The 14,065-nt window shown below is 49.7% G+C and overlaps 1 protein-coding gene across 9 annotated transcripts in view; it reads left to right on the top strand.

Moving 5' to 3' along the window:
* Positions 1-14,065, top strand: part of SZT2 (SZT2 subunit of KICSTOR complex) — a 937,318-nt gene that overhangs the window by 240,680 nt on the left and 682,573 nt on the right. For all 9 annotated transcript variants that reach the window (XM_085602961.1, XM_085602966.1, XM_085602963.1 and 6 more), the window contains exon 23: positions 963-1,069. In XM_085602961.1, coding sequence (XP_085459087.1) covers positions 963-1,069 — 107 coding nt within the window. The remainder of the gene's footprint in view (positions 1-962; positions 1,070-14,065) is intronic.

Genomic DNA, 14,065 nt, shown 5'->3' with positions numbered 1-14,065 from the left:
TGTCACTCACTTAACAACTCCTTAGCGTAATGCCTTAAAAAGCCTCTGTATATACAGATATGTTCCATTATAGAAAACATGCTAGTTCAATTCGATCATTCAATCCTTGCGACTGCATTGTATTTAATTTTCGAATCCAAAAAAACTCAGATCTCAACAGTTGTTTCTGTGGGTCCCTATCAATTCTACATCTCACTGCCTCCAGGATTGTGAAGCGTAGTTGAGAGATGTTATGTCCTGTTTCTTACCAATGCATTGCCACACTTGACTTTGCGTTTCTTGTTCTGATATTACTTTTATGTTCGGTGATCCGAATTTTCACCTTGCGGTCAGTTTTGCCTACGTATAATTTGCCTCACGGGCATTTCAGAGCATAAATCACATGAGCTGTATCGCACATGCACGTCATTGACTCTATGCCACACATGGTGTCTGGAGCATGGATCCCACATACCCTCTGACATGGTCACCTGGGCACTCTTTGGTCTGTCACAATTGACCCAGTGCACCATGATTTGCGAGGATATATTTCCCTGTGTCCGGCAATCAGTCCATAATTTCCGTAATACTCTTCCTTTGCTGGCCTCATTGTTTTGCTGTCTCCTCCATCTTTCCTTTAGCTGAGCCAAATTCTCACCAGCTTTGTCAATTTCTTCCACCTGTGCCATTACTGACCAAATCCTCTCACGTCGTCATTAGGCCTTTTCCCTCTGTGATTGTACTGATCCACTATCCCCATGGTATTGGAAGCCTCTTTCTTCTTTGAAGGTGCTGGCCCTACTACCACCATGGTGTTAGGGTTGTCTCTTTCTCTGAGCCAGACTAGGCTATAGCTCCTCTATCAGGCGTCCGCCTTTTATTCAACTTTTTAATTTGAACATGTATTTGTCAGTTATGGTTTTATCCTAAATTTATTGCAGCTTCTCTTCTCCCCAAACTGTGTTTTGTTTTTTTTCTTTCAGAAGAATCTATGAAAACGTCTGCTGTCCCAGAACGACAAGACACTGCTATGTCCTTCCACACTGTGCTGAGTAACCGGGAAGTGACCGGGTCCACTAGTACTTTGCAGGTACTGCTATATTTTGAACTGCTCTCTGATTCTGTTTCGGTGTGCAGCATACCTCCTCTCCACCGCTGCATACATCTCACAAATGCACATATGCATTTCTTTTGCTCCTTTCTTTACCACACAAACAAGCCTACTCTGTATGTCTCCAACATCCTGTACAATGTACATGTTAATTCTCTGTACCTCTATCGCCCCCACACCATGAAGACACACATAATACTTAAACATACAAATGTTCAATCATAAAGACTGTCCTTCAGGCTTGTTTTGTAGTAAAAACAAAGAGGTATACCCATGCTGCCTATATCATCATGCTCACTCAAAGTCTCCGTTACCCTATCCATTCTTCACTGACTAGGTGGAAAGCTTAACAAACATCACCTTCTTTTCACAGACCACTCTCCCAAGTTCAGGCATTTTTCTTCCCACTTTGTGCTTTTCTGTGTGAGATTTCTCATACCATGCCAGTCATTGGTGCAACTCCTGGTGTCCCTCTGTCTCTGGTTCTTGTTGTCAGACATTGAATTCATAGACTGTGTTCTCAGTGGCATGCATAACTCTATGTCAAACTCCACACAGGAACTGAGCAGTGACCGCCAACTCCATATAGGTATCTCTGGGCTGGCTTGGAAGTGGCTGGAATCCTTCCTGGAGGGGCGATCGCAACAGGTCTGGCTCCCGCCTTTCTCGTCTCCACCTCAATCTGTGACCACTCTGAGCCCCCTGCTCTTTAATATCTACGTCACCCCTCTGGTCCAGTTAGCGGAAGAGCAGGGTGTCAAGATCGTTGCTTACGCCGATGATACCCAACTTCTGTTTACCTGGAGTAAATCGGAGTTCTCCACTGTGAAGGCGAAAGAGTGTCTGACCGCTGTTTTTCAATGGCTTTGTGCTGCTCAGCTCAAATGCAATGAGGATAAGTCGGAAATCCTTCTTTACGGAAAATAACCCCTTCGGTTCAGAGAACTTCTCTGGCCGTCCGACTATCCTATGCCATCTTCCTCTGGACTACCAGTAAAAAAAATCTGAGTGTTTGGTTCGACGAGCAGTTGTCCTTCTCGACCCAGGTTAAAAAATTGGCTGGGAGCTGCTTTGGGATATTAAAGTCCCTTAAGAAATTCCTTCCATTGCTGCCGAGAACAGCGAAGGAAACGGTGACTCGGGCTCTGATCCTTTCTCGAGTAGATTCTGCCAATGGGTTGTATCTGGGCCTTCCTGATTATATTATCAAAAACCTGCAGGTGGTCCAGAATGCAGCAGCTAGGCTGGTGCTCAACATTCCCATCAGTAAGAGCGTCCAGCAACATCTGCGTATGCTGCACTGGCTGCCTGTCATGAAACGTGTTAAATTCAAGGCCCTGGTCATAGCGCATCGTGCTTCGTATGCTGGAGGGCCTGTATACCTCAGGAAGCGCTTTGCTTTCTACATGTCTGCTAGACATTTGAGGTCGTACAAAAGGGGGTGGTGATGGACGGAGCATCAGAACCAATCAAACACTCACACCCAGTCAGCAGATCTGGGTTTGATCCATCACCGTTCTTTGGCCCACTCTGCCACCCCAGTTCAGACATGGCCATATGCAAATCAGTCTGACCCTGTGCCTCATGGGAACAGTCCAGCCCGAACTGCCAAGCCATGCCTTCCCTGGACCGGAAACAAGCTTCCTAGGACCGGTTTCTGGCATTTCAGCCGTCATCAGCCAGGCTTGCTTGAATCCAGTGGCAAAGTGAGCAAGGGACTCACGTCTGAGCATACCCTGCCAACTTATGGCGAACAAAGCGGTACAAAAGGGGGTGGTGATGGACGGAGCATCAGAACCAATCAAACACTCACACCCAGTCAACAGATCTGAGTTTAATCCATCACCGTTCTTTAGCCCACTCTGCCACCCCAGTTCAGACATGGCCATATGCAAATCAGTCTGACCCTGTGCCTCATGGGAACAGTCCAGCCCGAACTGCCAAGCCATGCCTTCCCTGGACCGGAAACAAGCTTCCTAGGACCGGTTTCTGGCATTTCAGCCGTCATCAGCCAGGCTTGCTTGAATCCAGTGGCAAAGTGAGCAAGGGACTCACGTCTGAGCATACCCTGCCAACTTATGGCGAACAAAGCGGTACAAAAGGGGGTGGTGATGGACGGAGCATCAGAACCAATCAAACACTCACACCCAGTCAGCAGATCTGGGTTTGATCCATCACCGTTCTTTGGCCCACTCTGCCACCCCAGTTCAGACATGGCCATATGCAAATCAGTCTGACCCTGTGCCTCATGGGAACAGTCCAGCCCGAACTGCCAAGCCATGCCTTCCCTGGACCGGAAACAAGCTTCCTAGGACCGGTTTCTGGCATTTCAGCCGTCATCAGCCAGGCTTGCTTGAATCCAGTGGCAAAGTGAGCAAGGGACTCACGTCTGAGCATACCCTGCCAACTTATGGCGAACAAAGCGGTACAAAAGGGGGTGGGGATGGACGGAGCATCAGAACCAATCATACACTCACACCCAGTCAGCAGATCTGGGTTTGATCCATCACCGTTCTTTGGCCCACTCTGCCACCCCAGTTCAGACATGGCCATATGCAAATCAGTCTGACCCTGTGCCTCATGGGAACAGTCCAGCCCGAACTGCCAAGCCATGCCTTCCCTGGACCGGAAACAAGCTTCCTAGGACCGGTTTCTGGCATTTCAGCCGTCATCAGCCAGGCTTGCTTGAATCCAGTGGCAAAGTGAGCAAGGGACTCACGTCTGAGCATACCCTGCCAACTTATGGCGAACAAAGCGGTACAAAAGGGGGTGGTGATGGACGGAGCATCAGAACCAATCAAACACTCACACCCAGTCAGCAGATCTGGGTTTGATCCATCACCGTTCTTTGGCCCACTCTGCCACCCCAGTTCAGACATGGCCATATGCAAATCAGTCTGACCCTGTGCCTCATGGGAACAGTCCAGCCCGAACTGCCAAGCCATGCCTTCCCTGGACCGGAAACAAGCTTCCTAGGACCGGTTTCTGGCATTTCAGCCGTCATCAGCCAGGCTTGCTTGAATCCAGTGGCAAAGTGAGCAAGGGACTCACGTCTGAGCATACCCTGCCAACTTATGGCGAACAAAGCGGTACAAAAGGGGGTGGTGATGGACGGAGCATCAGAACCAATCAAACACTCACACCCAGTCAGCAGATCTGGGTTTGATCCATCACCGTTCTTTGGCCCACTCTGCCACCCCAGTTCAGACATGGCCATATGCAAATCAGTCTAAACTGTGCCTCATGGGAACAGTCCAGCCCGAACTGCCAAGCCATGCCTTCCCTGGACCGGAAACAAGCTTCCTAGGACCGGTTTCTGGCATTTCAGCCGTCATCAGCCAGGCTTGCTTGAATCCAGTGGCAAAGTGAGCAAGGGACTCACGTCTGAGCATACCCTGCCAACTTATGGCGAACAAAGCGGTACAAAAGGGGGTGGTGATGGACGGAGCATCAGAACCAATCATACACTCACACCCAGTCAGCAGATCTGGGTTTGATCCATCACCGTTCTTTGGCCCACTCTGCCACCCCAGTTCAGACATGGCCATATGCAAATCAGTCTGACCCTGTGCCTCATGGGAACAGTCCAGCCCGATCTGCCAAGCCATGCCTTCCCTGGACCGGAAACAAGCTTCCTAGGACCGGTTTCTGGCATTTCAGCCGTCATCAGCCAGGCTTGCTTGAATCCAGTGGCAAAGTGAGCAAGGGACTCACGTCTGAGCATACCCTGCCAACTTATGGCGAACAAAGTGGTACAAAAGGGGGTGGTGATGGACAGAGCATCAGAACCAATCAAACACTCACACCCAGTCAGCAGATCTGGGTTTGATCCATCACCGTTCTTTGGCCCACTCTGCCACCCCAGTTCAGACATGGCCATATGCAAATCAGTCTGACCCTGTGCCTCATGGGAACAGTCCAGCCCGAACTGCCAAGCCATGCCTTCCCTGGACCGGAAACAAGCTTCCTAGGACCGGTTTCTGGCATTTCAGCCGTCATCAGCCAGGCTTGCTTGAATCCAGTGGCAAAGTGAGCAAGGGACTCACGTCTGAGCATACCCTGCCAACTTATGGCGAACAAAGCGGTACAAAAGGGGGTGGTGATGGACGGAGCATCAGAACCAATCATACACTCACACCCAGTCAGCAGATCTGGGTTTGATCCATCACCGTTCTTTGGCCCACTCTGCCACCCCAGTTCAGACATGGCCATATGCAAATCAGTCTGACCCTGTGCCTCATGGGAACAGTCCAGCCCGATCTGCCAAGCCATGCCTTCCCTGGACCGGAAACAAGCTTCCTAGGACCGGTTTCTGGCATTTCAGCCGTCATCAGCCAGGCTTGCTTGAATCCAGTGGCAAAGTGAGCAAGGGACTCACGTCTGAGCATACCCTGCCAACTTATGGCGAACAAAGTGGTACAAAAGGGGGTGGTGATGGACAGAGCATCAGAACCAATCAAACACTCACACCCAGTCAGCAGATCTGGGTTTGATCCATCACCGTTCTTTGGCCCACTCTGCCACCCCAGTTCAGACATGGCCATATGCAAATCAGTCTGACCCTGTGCCTCATGGAAACAGTCCAGCCCGAGGTCAGCATATCAGCTGCTTGCACAGATACCCCGTGTGCGCCTTCAAAGAATGGGGGGCAGATCCCTTGCCATTAGGGCAGCCACGGCCTGGAATTCCTTGCCATTTTTTTGCTTAGCATCCAGGCTCTGGGGCAATTTAAGAAACAGCTCAGTACTTTTCTGTTTTAATCGCTTCCTCCACTAGCACCTCATAGGCTCGTTCCGGGACACTCCCAGGAGTAGCTGCGCGCGTTATAAAATCCAATAACATAACATAACATATGTTATTACTCTGTCTATCACTCTGCATTAGCTCTCTATTTTTGTGTGCAGACCTGGTTGGTGGTCTTTGACCACAAGGGAACACTGGCTTCTGTAGCATTGGATCTTTCATAGATTCACATGCTTGCATCATCTCCCAATAGCAGGCTGGGGACCCCCGGTCGTCAGTGTTAGTATACCAGTATAACAATACAGCAATAAACCTTGAAACCAAACTGCAAATAGAAATATACATCTTCAACCCATTTCCTCATTAGGTGGTGTGCCTGTTACACCAAAAGTCTATATTTTACATTTGCTAAGTTTGATACTGTTTGATTCACATTGCCAAAGTATTTTATACTACTGTAAAGTATTTGACTGTCTTTACAACACAATACCTACCGCATTCGAAAAATATTTGATACTCTAAACACTATTACTTACCTGCAACTGAGTTCCTCTTGATTCTAAAAATAAAATAACAAAGTAATAACTTTTTATACAAAACATTAGTCTTTGAGTGTGTGTAATCATTTCTTGCCTGAGTGTGTACAACAAATGCAGAACACTGCCACAGGGGTCCCTGTGGATAAGAATGTCACCAGGCGTCACCGCCCGGCACCTGGTGACCCCGCGTTTCTGACCACTCATCCCACGGCTGAGAGTCTGGTCATCCAGGCCTCGACGTCGCAGAGTGCCTTTCCCACAGCTCCACTGGATAAGGCCTCTAAGAAGCTGGAACAGTTTGGTAAGCGGTTGTTCTCGCTGGCCAGCTTGGGGCTGCGTTTGGTGAACACAGCCTGCTTGTTGGGCTGCTATTCCCACGCGGTGTGGGACACAGTTGCTCAGTTCGCCATTCAGTGTAGTTTGGACACCGCTGACTCGTTGGGCAGGGCGATTTCTACGACTGTGGCGCTGCGTCACACGCCTGGTTGCGATCCTCTGGGTTCTTGCCTGACGTCCAGAGCTCACTCATGGACATGCCCTTAGATGGCACTCGCCTGTTTGGCGATAAGGCCGACAGTGCGCTGGAGCGCTTTAAGGACTTGCGGGCCACTGCCAAGTCCTTGTGTCTTTCCACTAAGGACCCAGCCACTCCTGGGTTTCGTTCCTTTCATGGCCAAGGCAGGGGCACCCAGTCACGTTCCTTCAACAAGCCTGTGCAGAACCAGCCTCAGCGCGGCTGCGACTTCTACAGGAGCGGCTCTGGGAATCGGCATGGGGGGCAGTCCACCTCCACCCCGCTGCTTCTGCCTCTAAACCTTCCTAATCTGAGCTTTGTGGAGCAACCCACGCCGGTGGGTGGCAGGATCCGCCACCACCTCCACCACTGGCGCGATATCACATCAGACAAGTGGGTGTTGCAAATCATCCGCAGGGGTTATTCTCTTCCCTTTCAGTCCTCCCCTCCCGCCATGCCACCTCGGTGCCACCGCATGTCGGGGATCTGCTTCTCCAGCAGGAAGTTACAGCCCTCTTGGCCAAGGGTGCCATTGAGTGCGTTCCTGGGCCAGAATTAGGACGTGGTTGTTATTCCCACTACTTTCTGGTCCCCAAGAAGGACAAAGGGTATCTGCGCCCCATCTTGGACCTCAGGAACGTCAATCGCTTCCTCCGGAAGGAGAAGTTCAAGATGTTGACTGGCTCAGGTCTTGGCTGCCCCCGACCCTGGAGACTGGATGGTAGCGTTGGACTTACAGGACGCATATTTCCACATCCCCGTCCTGCCGGCCCACCGGCGTTACCTGCGGTTCACGGTAGGCCGCGAGCATTTTCAATTTGCCGTGCTCCCCTTCGGCCTTACCAGCGCCCCTCGGGTGTTCACAATAGTGATGGCCGTGGTCACAGCTCACCTGCGCAGGTCAGGGGTGTCAGTCTTCCCCTACCTCGGCGACTGGTTGTTGAAGACGGGCTCGCCCCAGACAGTCGTCGCCCACCTTCAGACTACGGCCGACCTCCTGCACTTGATGGGGTTCTCCATCAACGTGCTGAAGTCGCACCTGAGTCCCTCTCAGAAGCTCCCCTTCATTGGAGCGGTTCTGGATTCGACGCTGTTTTGGGTTTATCCTCCTGAGCAGCGAGTCCAGGATATTCAGACTATTATTCCGATCTTTCAGCCTCTGTCCTGGGTTTCAGTCAGGATGACCCTCCGGCTCCTTGGCCTGACGGCCTCCTGCATCCTGCTAGTGCAACATGCCAGATGGCATATGTGGGCTCTGCAGTGGGACCTGAAGTTCCAGTGGGCGCAGCATCAGGGCAACATGTCCGATCATGTCCATATCTCAGAGGGCACTGCACGGCACTTGCAGTGGTGGATCACGATTGGGACAGTTGCTGATCCCTCTCCCTTCCCCAACTGGAGCACACAGTGGTGACGGATGCGTCCCTCCTGGGATGGGGAGGGCACTTGGGAGAGGCAGAGATCAGAGGACTCTGGTCTCCGGCGGAGTCCTGGCTCCATATCAACCTTTTGGAGCTTCGGGCGATCTGGCTTGCACTGAAAGCATTCCTTCCCTTTGTCTGGGGAAGTGTGGTGCAGGTGTTCAGGGACACCACCACCGCCATGTGGTATTGCAACAAACAGGGCGGGGTGGGGTCCTGGACCCTATGTCAGGAGGATCTGCGCCTCTGGACATGGCTGGAGCATCAAGGCATTACCTTGGTGGTTCAACACCTGGCGGGTTCTCTGTACACCAGGGCGGACGAACTCAGCCGCCGGTGCTTAATGCTTCACGAATGGCCTCTGCACTCGGACGTGGCGCAAGGTCTCTTTCTGCAGTGGGGAGAGCTTTAGTTAGATCTATTCACCACCGAAAAGAACGCGCAATGGCATCAGTTCTTTGCGTTGGAATTTCCAAGGTGGCACTCGCTCGGCGATGCTTTTCGTCGCGAGTGGAGTTGCGGTCTGTTGTACGCCTTTCCACCTATACCACTTCTGCCCAGAATGCTGAAGAAGATTTGGCGCGACCGGGCCTAAGTCATCCTTGTGGCTCTGGATTGGGCACGAAGATACTGGTATCCCGAGCTACTCAGCATGGCGATCGATCCCCCGATCCGTCTGCCTCTTCGGGAGGATCTTCTGTCGCTGCAGCAGGGGACTGTCCTCCACCCAAACCTGTTCAGCCTCCACTTCCATGCGTGGAGATTGAGCGGTGGCAGTTGACGGCCTTCGATCTTCCTCCCGAAGTCTGTGATGTCATTCTTGCAGCCAGGCGTCCCTCCACTAAAACGGTATACGCCTGCGGGTGTAACAAGTTTGTGGCATGGTGCACAGCAAAGGCTGTGGATCCCCTTTCTGCCCCTCTTTCTGAAGTTCTTCTGATCCTTCTTTCTTTGGCCCAGCAGGGCTCTGCTCTGGGCACTATCAAAGGTTATCTTTCGGCTATCTCCGCCTTTTTGAGGCTTCCAAATCAGCCTTCTCTCTTTAAGTCCCCAGTTGTTAACCGTTTCCTTAAAGGCATTACGCACACGTTTACTCCCGTGCCGTTCATCATGCCTCAAAGAGACTTGAATCTCGTTTTGACCTATCTGATATGCGCTCCTTTCGAGCCCCTTCATACCTGTCCTTTGCGTCTTCGTACTCTTAAGACAGCTTTCCTGGTCGCTATCACCTCTGCCAGAAAAGTGAGTGAGCTCCAGGCTCTTTTTTCCAAACCTCCTTTCCTTTCTGTTCATCTGGACAAGGTGGTGTTAAGGACCTGTCCTTCTTTTTTGCCAAAGGTGGTCATGCCCTTCAACATCGGGCAGACCATCACTTTGCCGACCTTCTTTCCGCCTCCGCATCCTTCGAGGGAGGCTCCACCGTCTGGACCCAAAACGTGCGCTCGCATTCTATCTAAAGCGTACCTAGCAGTTCCGGGTGGATGATCAGCTCTTTGTTGGCTACGTGGGCGCCAAAAAAGGTCGGGCTGTGCACAAATGGACCATCTCCCGGTGGGTTGTTCTGTGCATCAAAGCATGTTACTCCTTGGCTAAGAAGGAGCCTCCTGTGGTGCTGTGTGCCCATTCTACCAGGGCAGCTGCAGCCACTACTGCCTTGGGACGTGGCGTCCCCTTGCAGGACATTTGTCAGGCAGCTACGTGGGCCTCGCTGCACACGTTTACCAAGCATTACTGCCTTGACAGTACGGTCCGGAAAGACGGCTTCTTTGGCCATTCTGTTCTCTGTGACTTTCTGGTGTAATCTATTCGCAGACCCACCACCGGGGTTGGTATTGCTGGGGTATCTATTCTAAGGTAAGGAATCTATCTCTATCACAAAAGTTGCTACTTGTGTAACAATATATCTGTAAGAGACATTAGTTAGTGATAGATTCCTTACCACCCCACCCATCCTCCCCGTTCTGCGAACTGATTCTAGGGTTAAGGTCATCCCCCTTTCAGGGGCCTAGTTTCATGGCACCAGTGGTCAGTTTCTTGCATGGCTCTGCGTTCCAGGCGCGGAAAGTCATGTACAGAACTGAGGTCAGCGCGCATGGTGGCGCCTAAGTAGTCTCCGTGACGTCATCTCGGCGCTTACGACGCCAGTGACGAACGCGGAGCTGCACGACGCCACCTACTGACGCACAGGGGGACTGCTACAAAAAACTTTCCGGATCCAGTCTGACGCCTGGTGATATTCTAAGGTAAGGAATCTATCACTAACTAATGTCTCTTACAGATATATCGTTACACAAGTAGTAACTTGTGCATCGAGTAATTCATATGGTAACATATGTAGATTTAAAATTGGTATCAAGGAAAGCTATGTATTTCTGAAATGGACACCAGATATGGAGTTTAGGAGCATTGTTTTTTTTTTGTAGATTTCTGAATTTGTGGGTACCCATACTAGCATGTGATTCAAAGGGCATTTTCCAAAATGTCTTCTTTCTTACACACTGGCTTACATTTGGAAGGCACAAATGCAGAGAAATCCAATTGGTAATGACAAATGTTCTACTATTCTATGTTCACACATGTCTTCCGATAGAAATGGTACCTAACTTGTGTGGGTAGGCCTATTGCCTGCGCTATGAAAGGGTCCACAATGAAACATAGACGCATAACATTTTTACACTGAAAACAGCCCTTTTTTATGCAATGCTGGTAGCTGTGATATTTGGGCCCAGGCTCAGCCGGCACTTAAGGAGGCCTTGCAAACCTGTATATTTTTTTAAACTAGACACCTAGGGTAATTCCAAGTGGAGTGACTTGCATGGCTCTCACCAGGTTTTATTACCCAGAAGCCCTTGCAAACCTCAATCTTTAGCAAAAACACACGCATTCAACTGATGTGTAGGAAAGTTCAGGAATCTGTGAGAATCCACAACTTTCGTACAACTCAGAGTTTCCTCATGTCTACCGATAACCATAATACCCCACTTGTGTGGATGTGCCAGGAGACCACCACACAAAAGGCCCTACAGTGCTACGTGGAGAGATCAGAGATAGGGGTAGCTGCGGTATTGTGGTCTGTGCTGGGCAGCCACAGATGGAAACCTACCAACCACAGACATTTATGAAAAGTAGACACCCATTTGATTCCACTGTGGTATGCCTTTCATGAATCCCACCAAGTTTGCTTACCCACAGTGCCTTGCAACCCTCAAACCTTGGCTAAAATCACACATTTTCCTTATATTTCTGTGATGGAAACTTCCAGAATCCGGAGGAATCCATAGAATTCCTACCACCCAGCGTTCCTCACTGGTCCTGATAAAAACACTGCCCCACATGTGTGGCTGGGCTTAGTGCCTGCGACATGAACAGATAAAGCCAATGTCAATGGGATTTTCACTGTGGTTCTCCCATTAATTCTGGTTAGATCCATTCCTTTCGCGGCTTGATGCTTGGGTAGGCTGCCCCATCCTTTTGTTTCTTTTGGTGCCAATATGAAATTCCTGGTGTGTAGCGGGCCCACTGGTGGAGGACAGAAAGACTGGGTTGTCCTTTTTGGTATAGAGGTATCAGGGGGGCAGGTAGATTAATCTGCCACGGGTGGTGAGTGGAGGGGCATGAGCCCATTAACCGTTGCGGGGGGGGGCCCTGTCCCCCACAAAACCTACTGCATAAATACAGTCCCTGGTGTCTAGCGGCTGCCTGCTCCCATGGGGAGGGGGAATATTGGGTGTCACTCTCCCCATCCACATTAAGACTGTCTGCTCCTTTTTGGTGTGGGGGCATGGCCATGTCCATGGTGGGTAGCCTCCACCCCTCTATTTACACTGGTATCTAGTGGGCTTTCCGCCCTGAGGGGAGGAGGGCAGAAAGACTTTTATTTTTGGGGAAGTGGGGGGAGGAGGCGGGGGGAGCGACAAGCCCTTCCCCTAAGGGGCCACTCCCTCAATTCTCTAGTGTCTAGTGGCTGGATCCCTGCTTGAAGATTGCTCTCCTGTCCAATCCTCAAGCTGGGAACCACTGGGCAGAGGTACAGTAGGAAAGGGGAAATCCTCCCCTTTCCAATGATACCTCCCCCACCTCAATCGGTTCTCGGGAGGGCGGAGATTTTCCCCCAAGCACTGATGCAGTGCAAGTAAAATGAGCCAGTCAGCTTATTGTGCTTTCACTGTACAGTAATCAAGCGTGGCTTGCGTGCTAATAGTCACTACAGAAAGAAAACAAAAAGTCTTGGCCTACTTGGAAAGCTCTTCCCACGCAGCTAGAGCTAAAAATAAAATAAAGAAATCCCTCTGGTGCACCAGCGGGCCTTTTATTCCCCTCCTCCGTAACTCACTAGGGAGGGGTGTGGGTTCGGCCATCTGCTAATGCCTGCATTTAAAGGGGTTAAAGTTATGGTTTGCTTTCTGTCCTTTTGATCCATAGAGGGATGGGGCTCAGTTTTTTAATCAAGTCACAGCATATGGTCTACAACAACACATGCCGCAGATGGAAAATGTTAAGTAGCTGTAACATCCCCATCCCATCCCCCATCGTAAACAGTGTGAGCAGCACAATGTTTAACTTGCACTGTAAAGTTTGAACTTAATCACAGTAGTCCCCAATTCACATCATTATAAAAAGCCCCGAACTCAGCCAATCAGAACAAAGTTTTTACCTCCCTCCCAGGCCACCATAGTTCAGATTTGTAGCACAAGTGTTAAAGTATCTATTTTGTATACAGATATGCCTAAGTTGGCGAAGAGGGTGGGTTGCATGTGAATCTATGAAAGGTACCAATACTGTAGAACTTCAGTTAAAGGTAAGTACATTTTTTCTTCTCTAATATTGGATCTTTCATAGATTCACATACTGAATCCGAATAGTAAACAGTGCAAATATTCACTGTTTGGAGGGAAACAAAGGCTAAACCTCATTGAAATAGATGCGGTAGAACTGCGTGTCATACTGCGGCATTGCTTTGTACTGCTGAACCTAGATGGTAGTGTTGTGTAAACGTGCATGTGCTTTTTCATTTTGCTACCCTTCATATGTCCAAAATGAACATACCAGTGAAGAGGGCTGTAGATGTAGACACCTCTTGAGGAATGCAATTTCACTTTCCCCCCGAATGAATGACTTGCTTCCTTCCTCGTATATGTTTAACATTGTACTGATCACTAAGTCTACAGTGGGATTCTCAGCATGACAATGGGGATGATTCAAGCATGTGAATCTATGAGAGATACCAATACTGGAGAACTTCTGTTACTGGTAAGTAACTTTTTAGTTTTTTTTGTTTGCAGCTTGTCATGTACGTTTGTATGCACCACCTACCTTCCCTGTGGATGGAAGTTAGCGGGCTTGCTGATTTATCTTTACTGTGCACTTCAGCTTTAATTTCATATGTGCAATGTGATATCTATTCGATAAGGTGGGGAAAAATACAGTAAGGTTGGATGCATGTGCTGGTGTGTTGTGTGTTTCGGCTACATGATCATGAGTCCTTCTAGAAAGCACATTTGAAGTAAGCAGCTTGTAATATTCCAAACCTAACTCTAGATAGCAGGATAGTGCACAACATGTGGTCTAAAACATGGCAAGTATCAAACAATTAGTTGAAGTTAAGTAACCTTTTCCTCCTTCACTCTGTGTGTGACACATTCTTTGTTCCCTCTCTGGAGCTATCTGTATGCTCTCTGTAGATTTATTTTGCAGCTCCATTTTTGTTCTGCCTTGCATTCTCAGATCTCTTTACCCCTTCTCCATTCTCTCTTTGCAC

This window comes from Triturus cristatus, chromosome 4_2, assembly GCF_964204655.1.
Source record: "Triturus cristatus chromosome 4_2, aTriCri1.1, whole genome shotgun sequence".
In the NCBI taxonomy this organism is placed as follows: Eukaryota; Metazoa; Chordata; class Amphibia; order Caudata; family Salamandridae; genus Triturus; species Triturus cristatus.
This window is presented reverse-complemented; position numbering and strand designations above follow the sequence as displayed.